A 21,270-nucleotide genomic window follows, 5' to 3' on the forward strand; every position below is an offset into this window, starting at 1 on the left:
CGCCGTGTCTCGGCTGTGCGCGGGGGCGGCCTGGGGGCCTTTGAGAGTCCGTCGGAGGGCCCTGGGGGCGCCCGCGGAAACTCTGCGGCCCGCGGACGCCTGGCGGGAGCGTCTCTGGAGTCCGGCGCGGGGGACTCAGAGCCCGGAGGGCGTGGGTGGGGGGTGTTGCACCAGTGCCCGGCAGACATGCCTCTGGGCGGGATTTTGGCCAAAAGATAGGAGGCGGGAGTGCCGGGCGGGGGGGAGCCGGGAGCTGTTCCGGGGGGCGGGCGATCGGGTAGCGGCGGGGAGGGGGGGAGGGTCTGGTCCGAGCAGGTAGCGCAGTTTCGGCAGCCTGGCGAGTTGGCAGGTGGGGTGGGACTCGCCGGTCAACTCATTAATTTTAAAAGTCAGTTTGGGAGTGCTGCCGCAGAGGAGGGCTCTGGCAAGGCAAGAGGTGGCCCGGGATGCCGATGGTGGGGGAAAAAAAGAGAAGCCTCGAAAACCTTGGAGGCAAAATTGCGCTTGGGTTCCTGGTCCCTGCATCCCTCCTGCCTTGAGTGCGCGAGAACACTTTTTTTGTTTTAAGACTCAGCTTGGAGAGAAAGCCTCTGTCCCAGGGGAGGAGAGGAGTCCGCAGGGGGCAGAGAGCGCAGCTCCCGGCCGGGTGCGCCCCCCACCCCTGGCGCGCTCGCTTTTGTCCCCCCATTCTCCCCCGCCCCCACCTCCTCATTGGTGCTGGTTTGCAGCGCTCGGCCCCTGCGCCTTCGCTTCGCGTTTGAATCTGGCTCGCCCCTCCGTATTATGTCTGCACTCCGAAGGAAATTTGGGGACGATTACCAGGTAGTGACCACCTCGTCCAGCGGGTCGGGCTTGCAGCCCCAGGGGCCGGGCCAGGGCCCGCAGCAGCAGCTTGTGCCCAAGAAGAAGCGGCAGCGGTTCGTGGACAAGAACGGCCGGTGCAATGTGCAGCACGGCAACCTGGGCAGCGAGACGAGCCGCTACCTCTCGGACCTCTTCACCACCCTGGTGGACCTCAAGTGGCGCTGGAACCTCTTCATCTTCATCCTCACCTACACCGTGGCCTGGCTCTTCATGGCGTCCATGTGGTGGGTGATCGCCTACACTCGGGGCGACCTGAACAAAGCCCACGTCGGCAACTACACGCCCTGCGTGGCCAATGTCTACAACTTCCCCTCCGCCTTCCTCTTCTTCATCGAGACCGAGGCTACCATCGGCTATGGCTACCGCTACATCACCGACAAGTGCCCCGAGGGCATCATCCTCTTCCTCTTCCAGTCCATTCTGGGCTCCATCGTGGACGCCTTCCTCATCGGCTGCATGTTCATCAAGATGTCCCAGCCCAAGAAACGCGCGGAGACCCTGATGTTTAGCGAGCACGCGGTGATCTCCATGAGGGACGGAAAACTCACGCTCATGTTCCGGGTGGGCAACCTGCGCAACAGCCACATGGTCTCCGCGCAGATCCGCTGTAAGCTGCTCAAAGTAAGTGTTACCCGCCCCTTCTCACCAGGCTCCCGCCAACCCTCAAAGGCGGAGATTGGCTCACCTGAGAACTATCCCCAGACTTTTAGTCTAACCTATCACACAGGTAAACCTCCTAGAGGGCGCGGGGTGGGAGAAAGGCAAGAGGTGGAGGGTTGGGCAATGAGAGCATAGCTGACTTCTGTTCCTTTGCCATTCACTCTCGTGCTCTTACTTATATTAATAATTCGGATGTGTTTTTATCACTTTCTGGATTAGTAACGCTTACGCAGTGGTGTTGGTTCCTGGAGCCTTGAGCTAGAGTGCCTTGTTCTCCCTACCCTTACCGCTGCGCTCTTTAAAGAGTTTTTGATTTGTTGTCAATACACTACTCCACCAATCTTGAGGTACTAAAACCGAGCAGCTTTTATTTTGAAGAAATCGGTTTTGAACTTGCCTTAACTTTCACTTAAGGCTTTTCTTTACTTTTTCTTCTTTTTCCTCCTAAGAGTATTAGCAGGTGGATTATTTCTTTAGGCTAACATTAACTCTGTGGTCATCTTTTTAACAAGTGCAGTGACCTCAGAAGTAGTTAATAATGTGGAAGAAACAATACTTGGTCCTTTTATATTTTTATTTTTACTAAATATTTTCCTGGAGTAGTAGTATTCTGTGAAAGCTTGAGTGCTTTTCCTGTAGAGCGTCTCCTTAATTTTATTCTTAATTGCCCGTTTCTGTGAAACCTTTGTCAATTACAGATTTCACTTGAAGCTTTTCAGCATCCATTAAAGAAGATTGCTTCTTACCATCAGTAGTGTAAATGCTAGAACAGATTGCACATGGAGTGTTTATTAAAGCAAAGTCCATCTAGTCCTTAGAGGGCACCAGTACAAACGAGAAGCCCACCCTAATCACTCACCCAATTAGAGCCTGGGAATGAGGAATAAAAAGCTCAGTTCTCTCTCCATGTGTCATTTAATTCAACAATTTTTTTTTTCCAATTCAACTTTTTGAGGTATTTGCCTTAGGTAGTTTTCAAATGTTCATAAATTGAAAAAGATGACTTCAAATAAAATCTTAAAAAGTTGTCTAAGATTGCATAGAGAACAATAGCCAGATTCAGAATTTAGCATTAATAAAATGAAATCTGGTAAATCTTTAAGTTGAAATTTTGCCTTTGAAATTTCAATTCCACCCTGCAAGTGTATTGTTTTAAACAGCCTCAACTTACATTGTAGTTAAAAGTGCTTTTAAAAAGTTTGGCTCTTGTGTCATTTTCATTATTTATTTATAAGATCTTAACCCTAATTACTTTTCATCATGTTGCTCAGTAAAGTGTTAGAGTTAACATAGCTCAGTTGTCCAGTCAGTCCACATCATTACATGTATTTACTATGCCATGGACAGTAACAAATACTAACTTCTGCACAGATTAGTGGCAAACTTTCAACTTTGTTTTGATGTGCCTATTCATTAAGATAACTGAATCAATAATTTGAAAGCATGTTCTTTGCATTAGCTTCAGTGAACTGCATACTTTTGTATAACTTAGCATGTTGTATTAAAGTGAGTTGTGTGGATTAGGCTAAGCAGTTGTGTTGTAGACATGTTTATTGCAGTGATGTTATTTGCATGTGCCTGTTTGTATGAATAGATCAGGATGTATAATCTCTCTCTTTAGGTAAGCTACCTGGAAGACAGGAAAACCTTATTCATATAGTGCAAACTTCTCTGTCAAGGAATTCATGTTTATGTGACACTTTGAGATTCTTACTGAAGAATAGTTTGCCATATTGATTGGATATTAGAAATGTAAAATTAGGCTTTAAAGGTCACTTATTGCTGTTCTTTAGTTTTTCAAATATATAAAATCATTTATTAAAACAAGTGTCTTTGGAGGCAACATATTTTAGATGTTTCTAGGCTTTATGAAATTTTAACAAAGCGAGAATAATTAGAATTAATCTACGTATCAGTTTTTTGTTGTTTGTGTGTGTGTGTGTGTGTGTGTTTTGTTTTGTTTTGTTTTGTTTTTACAAAGGTACAATGAATCTGAAGTATCCAGTCTAAAAGTGGTTCAGGACACTGGTAATTTTTATGCAAAGGTTATGTACCACATATACCTTAAGGAGTGTCCTGATTAAAAAAATAATAATAAAAAATGTATGGCATTGGCAAATTTGGATCAGGGTGCTATATTAACACAAGGTGATAAAACAACATCTGTTTAAATTAATATACCTAATATTCTTATAAAATTCTTATGATTTGTTAGAAGAGATCAGTGTTAGAAGTAAAAATAATTGACATGTGGTGTCAGTTTATACTTCAACAAAATTTTAGTGAAATGTCCTGCTTTCTGTGATGTGGGTTGGTCAGCTCTTTAGCCAGCCAATTAGTGTAGTTTGTTTGAGTTGATTTTTCCTGTAGCCATGGTAATTAAAATGAATTATCATATTTCTTGTCAGTTCCTTAGACTTCATTAAAAAGGAGTCCTGTTTATTAGGGAACTAATAACATTCAACAAAATTAGAGGGGAGATGTGCCCTTAATAAGTTACTCTCATTTTCTCTTAGGGACTGAGATGAAGTGACCTAAGACAGCCAACTATATTTTGAAAGAGGAGCTGTACCATAATCTTCAAGTAATAACTAAAATGCTTTGGTATCAGTCTTATGCAGTCTTCTTGTTAAATATTATTACACATATTTAGCTTCCTCTTTTAACCTTTGTGTGACATTTTAAATATAAGATGTATTTTTTTGACATACAGAAATTTGGAATCTTAAGGCAACAAAAAACATAATCATCAATGATAATTCTAGTCTGTGTTCTTTCTATTATCTAATTTAATTTATATTTTTTCTATTGTTTCCTTATTTTTGAATAAAAACTTATTTTTCAGTATTAGTATTATTTAATGATTGTAAAGTAATTTCTGTTTTGGGGAAGACAGTAAGAACATGGATATGTCTTTCTTATCCTTGCTACTATGAATTTTACGTGCATACTTTTTAATTTTCTAAGTTTTGATTAAAGTTTTTTTTTTTTATAAAACTTCTCTGTCTTATATTAAAGCAATTTTTTTTTAAGTAATCTCTAACCCCAACATGGGGCTTGAGGTCAGGACCCTCAGATCAAGAGTCACATGCTCTATCTATTGAGCCAAACACACACCCCTATGTGAAAGCAAAATTTTACTTCAACTCTGTTCCTGTCTTTCAACCTTGCAAATACTGCAATTTATTTCGGTATTCAAATATGCATCTTCCAACTTTATGCCTGCAGTGGTTGGTTTTTTTCTCAGGAAAAAAAGGACATATTAAATAAAAATTGAAGGATATAATTGAAAGTTATTCTTTAAAATGTATAATTTTTTTAAATAAATATAGCTACAGAAAGTTCTTTTAAAATGGATATTTTCTCTTTTCCTCTTCTCATCTCCATATTAATGCTTTATTTGAATTTTCTTTTTTTTGAATTTTCAATTTATTTTAGGTACCTTTCTTTAAAAACAAGAAAACTCCACTATAGGAACTAATACATAGCCTGCTCATGTTAAATTAATGTATCTTCCAGTTGAAAGTTTTAATAAAAATTCCTAAACTTGAGGCTGATGGCTCTAACTCTGGACCCTGTAATTTAGTGTTGGATTTAAAGGATACGGAAATCTCACTCTTTTCTATAAATCTAACACTAATAGTTGACTGCCCTTGACGTACACCTTGTTAGGGAAGATTTAAATAATATTTCTTGATACATTATTCAGTAATTCACTAACTTATTATTCAGAAGCCATCATGTGTTTATTATAGGCACCCAGTCAAACTATATTTACATAAAGTAAATTTAAAAGCAATTATTATTGGATACATGTTTGGAAATGTAGAAATAAGGATACATTTTTCTCACAGAAGGGTAATTGTATTTCTTCATATTGTTATTCATTGCATATAGTTATCTTTCTTTTTTTTAATTGTTTAACATTTATTTATCTTTGAGAGACAGAGAGAGACAGAGTGTGGGGGGGGGAGGAGCAGAGAGAGAGGGAGACACAGAATCTGAATCAGGCTCTAGGCTCTGAGCTGTCAGCCCAGAGCCTGATGCTGGGCTCGAACTCATAGACCCCGGGATCATGACCTGAGCCGAAGTCAGACACTTAACCAACTGAGCCACCCAGGCGCCCCTATAGTTATCTCTCTTTCCTAGGAGAGCAGCTATGCAACCCTTAACTTTCACTTATTGAAAGGTACTGGTGTGCAATCACCTTCTGATGTATCATATATATTCTTTTTGTATTACCTTTATAAATAAAATTTTCTTTCTATGAATACTCAGTTTGGATGCTGTCTAGTTTCCCCATATGAACGTGAGCAAGTTCAGGTGCAATAAAAAACAAAATTGTTGTTTTTAAACCAATAAGTTCTTCATCCTCTTCACATGTCCTAACCTTTTGTTAATCTTTTAACCACAATGATTTCTGGACCACATGATTCCTGATTTTTTTTCATATATTTATTATTATTTGTCTCCATTTCATACCTTGCACTGAAATGCAGTTATGTGTTTGCCTCTGTGTGACTTTATTTTGTGTGACTGACTCTTTCCACCAATTGGACTTGGCCAATTTTGTTTTGATCTTGAGATAATTAGTCACCTTTTAAAAAATTAAATCCACAAATGAATATCTAATAAACACTGTTCTTCTGAATATTATACAAACTATCAGTAAGAATATTCAAAAAGCCTAAGACTGAGTTCCCTAGAATTCTAAGGGCTAGATCCTATAATCGTTGATTTTTTTTTTTTTTTTTTAGGTGGATTCATTATGTCTTTAAAAAGAAAGCACAGTTCCTACTTGGCCTAGCTTTGCTTTCTTCAACACAAGTACAATAATTCTCCAGTAGGTACAGGACTTGTTTTGTTTTGTTTTTGTTTTTGTTTTTTAAGCAGAATTCTCATTCTTTTAAAAAGTAGTAGTGATATGTTGTTTTGTTTGCTTTGTTTTGTTTTATTTTTAATATGGTTCCTGAAAAGTACAGAGTGGCTTGTACTCAGGGGAACAGTGTGAACAGAAATAAGGGACATAAAGACCCACAAATAAACAGCAGTAGGTAAGAACAAATGATAAAGAGAAGTAGGAAAAAGCATTTGATGGATTTGAGGGTGTTTGGTGAGTAGGAGGGGAAATGTGCATGTAGGGTTACAAATTCTGTCCACAGTTATAAATTCCATAAAAGGCCCTCAAGGACTTATAAACCTGTTCCTTCATTTGAATGGTATAAAAACCTCACACAATTTATTACAAGACAAATTCCATTCCATTCTATCAGGTACTTTCTTGTCATAAAAATAAACATATTTATGGATGATTATCTCAGCATTAAATTTTTTTATTTAAGGCTTGATGTTGGTCCTATTTTTTCTACCTGAGTATTTATAGGAGTTCAAGCTTATGGAGCCAGAAGAAATGTGCAATGTAGTTATAGACAGTCCAGAAAAAATTCTAAGTCAGGTCCACACTCTCCTGTACCGGACTTGAATTTTGATCTGAGTCCCAAAACCATTGCCAGAACTGCTTCGAGTCACAGGACATTTTCGTTGCTTTTTCTTGTACCTGCTTTTGGCTTATTTCCTAATTTTAGCTTGCAGATAGCACTCCGACCTCATTTTACGTTCTTTGTGTCTTCAGCTTATATTCGACACGCACACACAACACACACACACACACACACACACACACACACACACACACACACTGCATGTTTAAAGAGGAGAAATGAAATTACAGATAAAATAGCAGGAGGCTGGAGGCCAGAAGGGCTTGCTCTCTCCGTCTTAGCCTCTTTTTGTCTCTTTTCCTTTCCTAACCACTGGCCTTTTCCAGTGGGGACTTGTCGAAGGTAGTCGGGCACTGGACAAGCCTTGGAATATGATAGAGGAACATCTCATGAATCAGATGGTAGTGATTAAATGTTCTTTTCAAAATTCCCCTAGCCTCCCTCCGAGCTAGGAAAGAGTACAGTGGTTATAATTAGAACACTGTTATGGGTTGGAGAGATGGGAGAAAGGCTGCAAAGAGATTGATTGTATTGGTGCAGTGTGTTCCTGTTGAATGAATGTGGACAACTGGTCGCAAATCTCTCAGAGGAGGATGGCCAAATGTAGGTCTGCCAGGGCAGTTCTAAATGTGCATCTCAGAGCTCTGTGTATGTGTGTGTGTGTGTGTGTGTGTGCGTGCGTGCACGTGTGCATGCAGTGTGTCTTTGGACATGTACTCAACAGTCTTCATCTGTAATATGAAAACTATTTGTCTATAAAGTCCATGACATTGATAGTCCTTTTCAGGCATCTGTGACTTTTGAATCTCTTTTCCACTTTTAGTCAGAATTTGTAATTGATTATCTTGTAGCTCTCTTTTAGACTTTATGGGAGTTCAGAGTCATTTTATATATAATTAAAATGTACATCATAAAAATACTACTTTTAAATAGCAAAATTTTTATACTGAAGGATAACTTAGAAATTATTGCTACATGTTCTACTTACAATTTTTGTACAGTAAACTTAAACTTTAAGCCTTAGATTTCTTTAATTTTTTTCTTAACTCAGAATTTGTTATAATGCAGTCAACCAGAAAGGCTTTAAAATGGCAGAAAGGTGCCTATTTTCTTCCCAAAATTCCATGCAAATGAGAATAAAAGTTTTATGGAAGTCATTCTCAGGTCCTTGTGTTTTTAAACTGAGTTCTAAATTTTTGAGAATTTCAGATTTTCCATGAACTGTTTTTTTTTTGACCTCTTTCTCACTTTCTTATTGAATCATTTTATGATCTAAATGATTATTTCATCAGAAAAAGTTAACCGTAGTTATCAGATTTTTAGAAATTTTAACAATTTACTAACATCAATCTTAGTCTCTAGCAATTATTTTTAATTATTATTGATCCTGACTGTATTTATTTATACATTTTTATCTAGGAAATGATCATGGTTCTGCATACCCTTTAGGATTAGGAGGTTTGTAGAGCTAAAGGAAATAATGTGGACCATAAGCAAACTGTTCTATTAATGAAGGATTTCTTCTCAAAATTCTTAAGGTGACATAGTAAAGAAAGGTTAGCTTGATTTTTATCTACAGTTTTTTTGCCTGTTACAAAAATTCCTGGGTGAGATATGGTAATTGATAGCTAAATAAGAAAACTTGAAACTGATGGAATATCAATGCTACTGATTTATCATATACTCAAGATAGAGAGCACATTTTAATTTTATGAAGGCACATACCTAACTCTTTTCTGTATTTCCTTTTTCACTTACATGTGTATATCACAGTTCCTTGAACAAAAGTTCTCTCACTGCACTTATACAAGTTGAGAGACTTAGAACTAACATAGGGTTTTTCCCCTCTTTGTTCCAGAAAAATCTCTGGAATTGCACCAGAATTAGAAAAGCCTAGATTAGAATTCCTTGTAAGCCTATAGTAAAATGTGTGTGCTTCTGAAAATGTATTTGGTAAGTGTATGTAGGTTTCTGGAACATTGTAAGTATTTGGCTGAGCACTGATAAGATAACCTTGCTCTAGCCAGGAGCTCAGACTTCAAACAATTGCAGTACTGTAAGCACCTGCCATACTCAAACCACACCCTTCACTCCTCTAAATAGAACATCTTTCTATTTACTTCACAGTAATTGATAGGCTTCCCAGTCTATCACAGGGTTAGAGAAGTGAACAAAAATCAGGGAGGTGAGCATATTTATAGTTGAAATATTTGTTGGCCTACCATGAAGGAAGAAGACCCAAAGGATAAAATTGTGGATACCTATGGTGTCTCAGAGCAATTTGAAGAAAGGTTAAATTATATGGCATTCACTGGAAAATAATTTTCAATGAGTATGCAGGGAATTTTATCTGAAAAATATGTAAGCATGGAAAGCATCTTTCAAAGTAAGGAAAGTGTTACTTTCCACGTAGTGTCACATAATAGGTAAAGTTGTCAACTTTGTTTCTTCTATGACTTGGATAGCATATAAAGCATTTGGGGAGGGGGAACATAGGTATAATTATACATAGGTATAATTTTGAACAAATTTTTAAAATCAGAACATGTATGGAGTCTGAACGGAACAGACTCCTACGTATTTCACTCTAAATTACCTCTATGTGAATAAACTGATGTGCTAAAAATGGAATATTTCTTATTCTAGGTTGGCATTCTCCTGAAAGCTTGTTTTTAGGCCACATCCCTTTATGGTTTGTTGAATGATCAGAGAATATAAAAGTTAATAGATTACAGACTTTTGGAATGGGGCACAGGTATAGAAAGGAAGGGATTAATTTTATATATATATATATTAATTTTAGTTTTGATTTATATACATAAAAATTAGAAAAACATCTTTTGGGGGAGAATTATTTTAAAATAAATGGAGAATTGAGTTGTTAACGAATTATTTTTGGGAACGTTTTCATTTAGTACAGAAAAAGCAGAGCTTAGAATAGTTAGTGAAACGACCTAAATTCTGTTCACTAATTATAAACACCACAATACCACCTTGTGTTTATATAGCACCTGTTTCTTACTAGGTGAGAGAACAATGACTTAGGGTTTTTGTATTTATTTGTTTTTCTTTTGTTTTTGGCTTTTATTTTGTAATATTAATGAATACTTGTTATGCATTTCTAGAGTTGGAACAGTGCTAGTCTCATTCATGTTTTACTAATTTGAGAATGAATTTAGAAGCATAGGTAACTCTACTGGCTTAGAAATGTCTCGTTTTCTCCAACATTGGTTGTTAGAACTACTCTTTTTATTTTTGGACTATCAGGTTTTTCCCTGGATTTTTTTCTTGTCAGAATCATTATTATTATTGTGGTGATTATGATTATGATTATTATTTCTCCTCCTCCTCCCATTCCCTTTTCTTCTCTTCTTCCTCCTCCCCCTCCTTCCCCAATACCTTCCCCTTCTTCCCTCCTCCTCCTCCCCTTACTCTTCTTCCTCCTCCTCCTCCTTCTCTTCTTCTTCTCCTTCTCCTCCTCAACTGCTCACAAGTCATAGCTCAGTATTTCATTGAATTTTTTCTACACAAACAAAATTCCTGAGTATCACTAAATACAAAGTAGCCTGCCTAATTGACTGATTTTGCCGTTGAGACTCGGCAGCAATCACTGCCCTAACAGTCTACCGCTCGCTTGGTTCCATTTTGCCACAGAGGACATCTTACTAAACCATATTTCTCAGTGTTTTCAGACTCATTTATTCCACATAAAAAGCCATTGTATTTCTTGGAACCCTGAAAGTAAGGATTTTGTCTTTAAATTGCCACTTCATTGGACAGACCAGTGTTACAGATTGTTTTGTTTGTTAAATTAGCTTGGCAGAGTCTGTTAAATATATTGGATTCTTCCAAGCCCCATTTCCCTCACATTTTTCTGTATGCAACTATTTAACCCTTTTTACTGGCATCATCATTTAAATTAAACAAATGTTTTATTATACATGATCCTTCTAAGGAACAGATACGGAAAATAAAGTGAGAATGAATAGAACAGAAAGAAGTTTACTTGCATGGTTTGCTAATTGTTAATAGTCAGTTTTAATTAATCTTTCAGACTGTTATCATGTAAGCAATTTAAGTTTTATGATGATTTCTACTTATACTGAATGCCACCAACTTACGAAAGTTTTGGTAAATTTTGAGTTTACCCAGTATAGATTTCTAATTGCATTTTGATTGAAAAACTTCAATTTGGCACAATTTTTACAGTGTGTTTTAAAATTCATAAAATAGAGAGCTAAACACTTTAATACAGTATACTATTAGGAGTTTGAAAGCCATCAGCTAACAGCATACGCCTTTCCCTTATATTATGTGAGCTGTCGGATACATAATATGATAACATCTTCACTTTAATATAAAAGTTTATATCGATTTGTTACCTTACAAAAGTCCTAGAAAAATTGTTGTTTTGCTTTGTAACGATGCAATAAATCTCTTCTTAAATTATGATCAACCTTTTTCAGCTTCAACAAACTTCCAAAGAATTGCTTACTTATTTGCTTTGTGAGGAAAACAAATCTGGCATGCAGTGAGTTATCCTGGAGTGATTTATGTCAAGCAGTAGCCATGTACACTCAGTTGCACAGTTTGTGCTAACAGCCATTGTTGGACCAGGCATTTCTCCAAAGCTCATGAGTTAGGGAATGGTAATTATAGTAAGTCGTATATTATAAATAATGCATGTATGTTCCCCATGAGCTATGTGGGATTTCGGCCCATTTGCTAGAACATAGCTGCATAATGATTTGTTTGGATTTTGTTGCAGATGATTGATAGTGCAGAATGTTGGCAATGATGTAAATTACTGTTGGGCTGCCTTGAAAATTTCAGTACAAGTGGTGATTTCTTCTCTTTTTCTGTGTGCTTGTCTAGTCTCGGCAGACACCTGAGGGTGAGTTCCTTCCCCTTGACCAACTTGAACTGGATGTAGGTTTTAGTACAGGGGCAGATCAACTTTTTCTTGTTTCCCCCCTCACAATTTGCCACGTGATCGATGCCAAAAGCCCCTTTTATGACCTATCCCAGCGAAGCATGCAAAGTGAACAGTTCGAGATTGTCGTCATCCTAGAAGGCATTGTGGAAACAACTGGTGAGTAAAAACATGGATATGTCATCAAATTTCTTTGTTCCATAATAACATTATATTACATGCACAATATCTGTCATGAATTGGTCGAAATGTCTCAGTTCACGATAATGAAAGTAATGACTTGTCTCTTATGTCTTCGTAATATTAAGTTGATACCACTTTGAAAGTGAAGATTACTGTTATGATGATTGCATATGTAACGATAAGTCAGGAATACTGCAAAAAAAAAAAAAAAGAAACTGAGATGACTCCTAGAAATGATTATGATATTCTAGTTTAATTGCAAACTTGGATTTCCTATAATCATAATTTTTCTTTAAAGATTTAAGGTTAAGATAAATTCGGGGTAATTAGTGAGCTGCCGAAATGCAGCATGCATATTCTTGCCTTGGGGATGGTGTTTCGGGTGTCATTGGTAGAGCTTTGATATGCTACTATGTGCAACCTCAGTGGAAAATTCCCTGTGTGTGTCTGTGCTAAAACAGCATTTTAATTTCAAAGTGGGTCAGTAGATTTCCTCAGCTGAACCTTGACCAAAAAAAATTTTAAAAGAGGTTTTTCTTCTTTTTCTGCTTTGGTATAGCTATGTCCTGTATGTCATTCCTTAAGATGCACTTTAATATTGGTATGTCCCAAATAGTCACAGTTTGCTGCATTGTGAGGAGAGACAGGTTGCAAAGGAAATAAACAAGAAATCGGAGCACATTATTTGGGGTCTGAGTATTGCCCAGTGATTTGGAACCTACTACATGCCTGAAACCAATACAATATCTAGATGAGCACGCATGCATGTGCACGCACACACACACACACACACACACACACACACACTCACACACGTAATAAGTGCAGGTATACATGTATGTGTGTGTATCTTGAATTTTGCCCTTTCTACAAGTAATGAAAAAACAAGAAATATTTTAGCTTTGAGTTTTTTCTACCAATGTCATTCTCCACCTTAAGATGCTAATTATTATATATAAACTATAGGAATTTTGAAAGTAACATTGGCAGTAATGTAGACATGTTCAAGCTTTACACTAAGATTGGAAGTGTTACATAAAGAAAAAATTTCCCATCCTGGCATAAAGTTTTGTCCAAGGAGCAAGGGAAGGCAGGCTCTTATAATCTTTGAACATTTGTCACAGACTACTGTTTAAATTTTGGGCAAGATACTTAATCTCTATAAGCTTCTTTTCTTTCTCTATAAAGTAAGAATGATGTAATAACCACCCCAAAGCTGCATGTTGTATTACTATTATTTTATTATTAGTGTTTCAGTTTAAAAATCAAAATTTTTAAGGACAGTGAGTAAAGATTTAACTTATCAATCTATGTCTGGAATTTGATTTCTGTGGACTATTTTGTGGTTTAAATCCTCCAATTATGTTTTTAATTTAAAATTGAAATGATGTCGTGGTATATTTTATTGAATAAATATTTATATTTAGTTTTTACTTCAATAAATCTTTATATTTCAATTTCAATTTTTATAAGGTTTCATCTATTGAAATAATATATTGTTAGAACTTAAAACAGCAGATGTTGTGATTTTTATTGATTTATGTTTTATAGCATATGGTTCTATCTTTGACACATCTGTTTACTAGTTACTTATTGTTATTCTAATCACTGACATGAGTGAAGTTTCTGTTTCACTTGACAGTCTTTGAAATTTTTCATTAGGCCAGTCAATTGATAGATTGATCGATGGATCGATCCATCCATCCATTCATCCATTTTTTCCTGTTTATCCCTAGTTGGTTTGTGTTCCTGAAGAATGAGAAAATTTTTCTAAAGAATCATGGTACAATTAAAAAAATAGGAAATTTAACAATGTTAGAATGCTGTCATTTAGCTCAGGGTCTATGTTCAAATTTCATCTGTTCTAGTAATTTCCTGCATAGCTATCTGGGCACCTCCCTTCAACATCAGTTTAAGGATTTTGCCCTTCATTTGTTTACTTGTCTTCTTAGTCTCAAGATGGAATACTTCTTCAACTGTACTATTGTGTTCTTGTCCTTGATGTACCGGAAGAGTATAGTCCAGGTATTCTGTAGAACATCTCTCCACTTGGGTTCATTAGAGGTTTCCTTGTTCATTAATCTTTTCAGTTTTGGCTTCTACATGGGCATGTTAAGAGAATAATAACATGTTTTGAAAATATTGTTTTGAAAATATACCTGTGTATTAACTGATTTTTCTTCATCAGATTTCAGAAGAATTTGTTAATAAATAATGTCCTACATAAGGTCTTTAGGAGTTTTGTACATTAAATTATTCATTAAGAGTTCAAATTTTAACATTTCCTCCCCTGATTTTTGTTTGTTTATTTGTTTTGTTTTGCTTTTTTTTTTTTTTTTTTTTTTTTTTTTTTGGTAATACTGAACTGTCAGAGAATACTTTCCATGGAGTGTGTGAAAACTTGACTAGAGACTGAATTTCTTATTTTGAGATTGCCTTTTATGGAGAAGAGATTAAGATCTGCTTCCTCTTAGCCTCTTAATTAAGTATGTTTCTAGATCTTATATAGCAAGACAAACAGTAAAAACATTACTCATAATTTTAGAGTTATTTTGTGGAAAATTTGTCTGACATTTTGTTTATGTATATGCCCTAATTAAATCCCACACTGTTCAAATTCTGTAAAATCTGCCTATATTTCCAGACCTCCCTGAGGTTAGTAAAAATAAGATAAACATTTTTATGTCATTTTGATCATTTATATCTTCACTGAGATGTATTTAGATTCATCGTCATGGGTGTTTCTTCCTTTGTCCTTCCATTCACGGTCAAATTTACTTTCTCATATATTTTATTGCTTAGAATAAGATAGATACGATATTTTGGGATGTTCTGAGAGAGAAGCAATATAATTTTTATCTCTCATTTTTTTTGGTACACAGTCTGATGAGTAAACCATATACTCAGTGTTACTTTCCATCATATTTAGCATTAAAATATAAGTGCCTATCATTCATTCATTCATCAAACAAATAATTGAATGTATATTGTGTGCTTGCTAGTATTTGAAATGCTGGTCATATGGTGGTGGCTAAGACAGGCAGAATCCCTTACCTCACGGGGGTCATATTAAATGGGGGAGGTGGATGGCAAAACAAGAAAAATAAGCAAGATGTTATGAGGTAAAATGTGTCAGGAATAAAACAGGTGATGGAATACAAAACCAGGTGATGGGATAAAGGGTGCATCTCAGGGCACTTAAGGTTGACAGAAGAGTTCTCTCCGAGGTGACACTTAAACAGAGGCCTGACTGTCAAGAAGGCCCTCCTAGGCCTGTCTGGGGGAGCAGCATAGCAGTCAAGGGTCCTAAGTTGGGAATCAGCTTGAATTCTTCCTAAAGGGAGGCAGAGGTGGTTGGAGCAGAGTGAACAATGTGGGAGTAGAGTGAGAGGTCAGAGAGGTGGAGGGGCCACCTCTGCCCTACAAACAACTGTATTGTACCAATGGGAAGTGTTGGGATTTGATTAAAAAGCAAGGCGTGTGCTTATCTGGTAGAGGAATAATTTAGGAACCTCAAACTTTGTGTAATAAACAAAATACATTTTTTTTTCTAGTAGGTTCTCTTGTAGTTTATTTAAAAATGAGTGACCCTGGGGCACCTAAGTGGCTCAGTCAGTTGAGCATCTGGATCTAGATTTTGCCTCAGGTCGTGATCTCATGGTTCGTGAGTTCGAGCCCTACATAGGGCTCTGCACTGACACTGTGTAGAGCCTGTTTGGGATCCTCTGTCTCTGTCTCTCTCTCTGCCCCTGCTCTGATCACGCTCTCTCTCTCAAGATGAGTAAATAAGATTTAAAAAATGAAAAACAAAAATGAGTGACCCTAATGTCTTAGAAATGCATAAAACTTTAGACAGTTACCACTTTTTTTGTATTAGTGGTAATGTCCAGCCCACCTTCCCCAGCATGCACCCGCGCGCGCGCGCGCGCACACACACACACACACACACACACACACACACACACACACACACAGTAACAAAGTTGCTCACTTTGTAGCAGTCCTCTGATAAGAGTCTTCTGGTCTCATTTAGTTTTTGCTTCTTCCCATTCCTGTAGTCTCCGCAGGAGTGATGGTGGTGGTGGTGAGAAATGAGAATCTTTCTAATTTCCTTGAAAGTTTTAGCTTTTGGCTCAGAACTCACAATAATTACTTTCCCTACTTCCTTGGAAGTGCCCCTCAGTGATAAGACTCAGGCATTTTTGCCATCCTTGCTACAAATGAGTTAGATTTTCACTCCCAACGAGGAGCATGAGATTTGCCTCTTCATTAATAACCTTTGCTTCTTTGCTAGTCCAGCAAATTCCTAAAACCTGTGTTACCTCTCCCTCTTGCTCCCTCTGCTGCTTTTCCCAGGAGAGAGAGCGCTGCTAGAGGCAAACAGCATTGCAGATTTGGCTCATTAGAACTGGATGCTTTCAAACTTCAATCTGCTCTCTGCTGCTATTTGGCAGTCATTTTAATTGTCTTTTCTGTACTCCCAGGCTCTCTCCCTGTGGGAGCTATTTTAGACCTTTTCTCTCTTACCATGCCCCCAGTCCCAGCTGTCGTATCCTTTCCTTGGCATATCATCTCCACCTATTCTATCAAAAAGAATGTGATGCTTCAATTTTTATACATTTTTTTTTACTCTCCTTATCCTTTTCTCACAATTATCTTCTCTTTCCGGGTGTCTGTGGGGAAAAGTGTCCTTATTCTTGTCTAAAACCATCTCCTTTACAGCTAGTTCTGCACCCTACCACCCCGTGACTCAAGTTCCTATACTTAACATACCTAATATCTAATATCCCTTTGACTGTATTTGCTCTCAGACATTTTGAGATCTTTGAAAAAAATACAAAACTCATTATTTGTCCCTTTATACTCCTGGTTTGTCCCCGGATTCAATGAAATCACATTCTCCCTCTCTTTATTTTTCTGCTTCTTCTAATTTATACTTTCCAGTTGTTCCTTATATCCTGCATCACTGCTTCCTCCTTTTTCCTATAAATGTAAATCTCTGCCATTACCTTCTTTCTTTGGGAATCTAGATATTCACCTTTTCTTTTCTTTTCTTTCTTTTTCTTTTTTTTTTAACTTGAATTCACAAAATAATCACAAGTCCACTATTCCTTTTATCCTTAGCTATGAAACCTCACCAACTATGGTCCTATAGTTATCCTTAACTTCCAGGGCATTTTCCTTACTTGGATGCCACTGTTTTGTTTTATTTTTTTTTGTTTGTTTTTTTAAAAATATTTGTTTATGTATTTGTTTATTTTGAGAGAGAGAGCTACAGAGAGAGCGAGTGAGCATGAGCAGTTTGGGGGCGGGGGGGAGGTGTAGAGAAAGAGGGAGAGAAAAATCCCCAAATCCCAAGCAGGCTCTGAGCCCAATGCAGGGCTTGAACTCATGAACCGTGAAATCGTGACCTGAAATGAATTCAAGAGTTGGAGGCTTAATAGACTGAGCCACCCAGGTGCCCCTGGATGCCACTGTTTTAATTCAGAGTCAGCTTGTCCGAATACCAAGTCCTCATCTTATGTTAAAATTAAACATCCTCATTGGGAAAGTTTCTCACTATTAGTGTTTGCAGTTTTATCTCAGACTCTCTACCTCTTTCCCTTTTTATATGTAGTTGTTCACTCCACAAGTTCCTGTTGAACAACTGTTAGAGGCTAAACACTATTTTGATCCTAGAGGACACATTAGTTAACAACAGCGAAAGTTCCTGCCCTTGAGGGAACATATATATTCTTATGTAGGAAACAGAAAACAAAATGAAGTGCTTCATCTAGGATGTTGAAAGTGATCCATGCTATGGAAAAAATAAGGCAAAAGGGATTGGGAGCATAGGGAAATCAGGGTGGTATAATGAGAAGATGACATTTGAGCCTACTGTGTCTTAAGTAAAGCTAGTACCTGGCAGAAGGGCATTCCAGGGAGAGGTATCAGAAGAGGCTCCAAAGGAGTAGGGTGCTTGGCTGCTCCTCTCTCCTACTGATGTCTCTCAATTCAGTTCTTCTTTAAGCCCATATAATAATGCTTCTAAATTACACCAGTTGTCTCAGGAGTGGACTTAAGATCTCTCTCTACATGAAGATTACCCACTATTGCCCCGTATATTTGCTTACAACACTACTTTCATGATATACCTGTGCTCAGAAATCTCCAATGACTACCATATTAAAATGCATGTATTTCTTCATGGAAAATAAGGCTGCTCTTCGTACTGTAATGTCCATATACTGATGCTCACTTTTGACACCTGTGTCTGTAGTAATACCATTTTCACTACCACATTTATTCAGTCTTCCTTGTATGTGTGTTTTGTTAGTCTATATTTTTCTTTAATATTTCGCTTCAAAGAGCTGTTTTTACTATGAAAGGGCTATTAAATACATGCTCATTACAGAACAATTAAAAACCATAAATATGCAAAATAAAATCTTTACTCCTAATTTCAACCACTATACTGTTCTTGTTACCGTATTGGTCATTTACCTTTCACATGTCTGCATTCAGACATATTGTTATTATGCTACATGTGATGTTTTATAACTTACGTTAATGTATTAACACCTTTCAAATCAAATTATAATTCTACACCATTAGTTTTAATGGCTTTATTGGGGGCATCTGGGTGGCTCAGTCGGTTAGGCATCTGACTTCGGCTCAGGTCATGATCTCACAGCTCGTGAGTTCAAGCCCCGCATCGGGCTCTGTGCTGACAGCTCAGAGCCTGGAGCCTGCTTCTCATTCTCTGTCTCCCTCTCTCTCTGCCCCTCCCCTGCTTGTGCTCTGTCTCTGTCTCTCAAAAATGAATAAATGTAAAAAAAATTAATTAATGGCTTTATTGCATACCAATCTTTGCTATCTTCTAGTCTGGGACATTTAGGCATCTCCTTTTAATAACATGAATATTTTATAGTCCATAGTTTTAATTAATTTACCACCAAAGTTACATAAATTCCTAGAGATGGAATTCTTGGGTAAAGAGGCATATAAATCTGTTGGTTTTTAATGTGTGTCAAGATTTCTATCCAGAAGATTGTTAACAACTTACAGTTGTGTATGAAGATGCCCATTTCCTCATACCCTTGCCAAAAAATGTATATTATAATTTTTCTGCCAATTTGACATTATTTTGTTCTGATTACTAGTGAGTTAGAAATTATTGTTATCTATGCCCTACTAGTTTTATTTCATGAATTCTCAGTTAATATTGCTCATTTGCCTGCATTTCCTTTTATGCTCAAGTTACTTGCAAAATTAGCACATTATTGTGAGAAACCATGTCCTGAATAGTCTGTACACTATTGCAAATATATTTGCTTTATGTATAATACACGTATAATTATTCACATTCATCACTCATGTACTTTATTACATCTCCAGATAAACTGTAAATTTCTAAGATTGAGGACTTTGTTTTATGGCTGTTTATTTTGTACTTTGTAGATCCCAGTAAACATTTCTGATCTGTTTGTTATTTTTAACTGATTTTAATAGAGTTTCTCTCTTTTTGTAAGCTTGCTTTCTGAGTTACAGATTGTTTCTCATAGGAAATCAGTCAATACATGCCTGTTGATTATCCATGTTAAGTGTAAGACAGTACAGAAATGATTACAGAAGAAGCCCACATCCTCAGGGAGAAAGAAATTGAGTGACATTGAGTATTAACAGTATATGCTCAAAAAAGATATGTGTCAGGCTATAGTAGGAGCCTAGAATAGTGATCCCCAATGGATTTGTTCTTCAGGAGGTCTGAGAAGACACCCCCACTCCCACCCCACCAGACGACATAGCATGAGCTGAGACAGGAAGGGAAGCAAATGGTCATCAGAAGGGTAAAGAGAGCTCAGCACCCTGGCCAGAGGGATAGCAACTAAGGCTTCATTTTGTCAGAGGAAAAATAATTTTGGTGTGGTCAGAGTATAGAGTATGTGTAGTGAAACTGGCTGGAGATGAACCTATCACTGAGTCATAGTTTGGACCTAATTCTGCAGGCAATAAATCCCTTGAAAGATATGAAGCAGTAGAATGCCATGGTCATATTTACATGATTGAAAGGTCCCTCTGGTTGCAGGGGGAGGATGGATTGAATGGGGCTGGGACCGGAGACAGACCAGTTATTAGGCTGTTACAGTAGTCCAGACCAGAGGTAATTAGGTCCTGCTTGAAATTGTTTGGCTCAGGCAACTATGTGACTGTTGACAATAATGAAAAAGGCCTCTGGTTTCAAAGCTATTAGTTGGGATTAAACAGGAATGGGGAAAAGGTCCCTAGGATCCTTCCCACTGAAGTTTTGCAGGCTACTTAGAAACTGAAGAACCCAAAGAAACAAAAAGATAAATGGAGGAAGGTAAATAAAACCACTAACTCTTCTCCTTAGTAGTGAAAACAGCTCGACATTTTGTAATGAATAAATCACAGAGCAGACGTTCAACTTTAAATAATTGAGATGTGCCTATAATGTTCCCCTATGAATGATCTACGCCCTTTAGCTTTATTAATTGTAATTAATCATTACTCTTCAGTGATCTGTCAGAAAACAGTGATCAGCAACTCCCCTAGCTGGAATTGTAAATGAGCTAGTGCTCTTCTGACCGTTGGAAATTTTATTTATCCATTCTCATTTCAGACTCTAAATCATTAACATTGAGCCCCTCATACCTATTTTATCCAGGACCTCAATCAAGGGGTGACTCGTTTAACTCTTTGGTTTTCCTGTTCCTGCCCAGATTACTGTTACCTTTGAAAGTAATTGTTGGTGTTTCAGAAGGCTTTCTACCTTATCAGCTAAAAGTCTATAACACATGGATGTCTATATATTGGAAATCTCAATGTATACTCCTCCTAGTAACTTCTATGATTATATATTTGTTGAGTATTTATTGCTTCTTAATTGTGATTTTTGTTTTATTCTTTTTCAGAGACCCCTCTTGAATAATCTGTTGAGTGAAAAATAAAGCTCAAATTTTAGGGTGCCATGGTACCTTTTTTTTTTTTTTAATCCAAGGCCTTAATTTTCATGAGCAATTCTTAAATAATATCCTACTTTAGCATTTTCTTTTGATAGGCCATTGTAGGCATTTTTTATGTCCCTTACGAATTTAAAGCCTAAATATTGAAGTATGAAATATGGTG

General features: G+C 37.3%; 1 protein-coding gene across 3 annotated transcripts in view; it reads left to right on the forward strand.

Moving 5' to 3' along the window:
• The first annotated feature begins 271 nt into the window (after window positions 1-271).
• KCNJ3 (potassium inwardly rectifying channel subfamily J member 3) overlaps window positions 272-21,270 on the forward strand; it is a 151,328-nt gene continuing 130,329 nt past the window's right edge. Inside the window, exons 1-2 of one of the 3 annotated variants that reach the window (XR_003418866.2) lie at window positions 272-1,485; window positions 11,901-12,117. Coding sequence is in view for 2 of the 3 variants with exons in the window: in XM_027055736.2 (XP_026911537.1) it covers window positions 784-1,485; window positions 11,901-12,117 (919 nt within the window). In the remaining variant the exon portion in view is untranslated. The remainder of the gene's footprint in view (window positions 1,486-11,900; window positions 12,118-21,270) is intronic. The other 2 variants (XM_027055736.2, XM_027055737.2) reach the window with 2 other exon arrangements.

This window comes from Acinonyx jubatus, chromosome C1, assembly GCF_027475565.1.
Source record: "Acinonyx jubatus isolate Ajub_Pintada_27869175 chromosome C1, VMU_Ajub_asm_v1.0, whole genome shotgun sequence".
NCBI classification, from domain to species: domain Eukaryota; kingdom Metazoa; phylum Chordata; class Mammalia; order Carnivora; family Felidae; genus Acinonyx; species Acinonyx jubatus.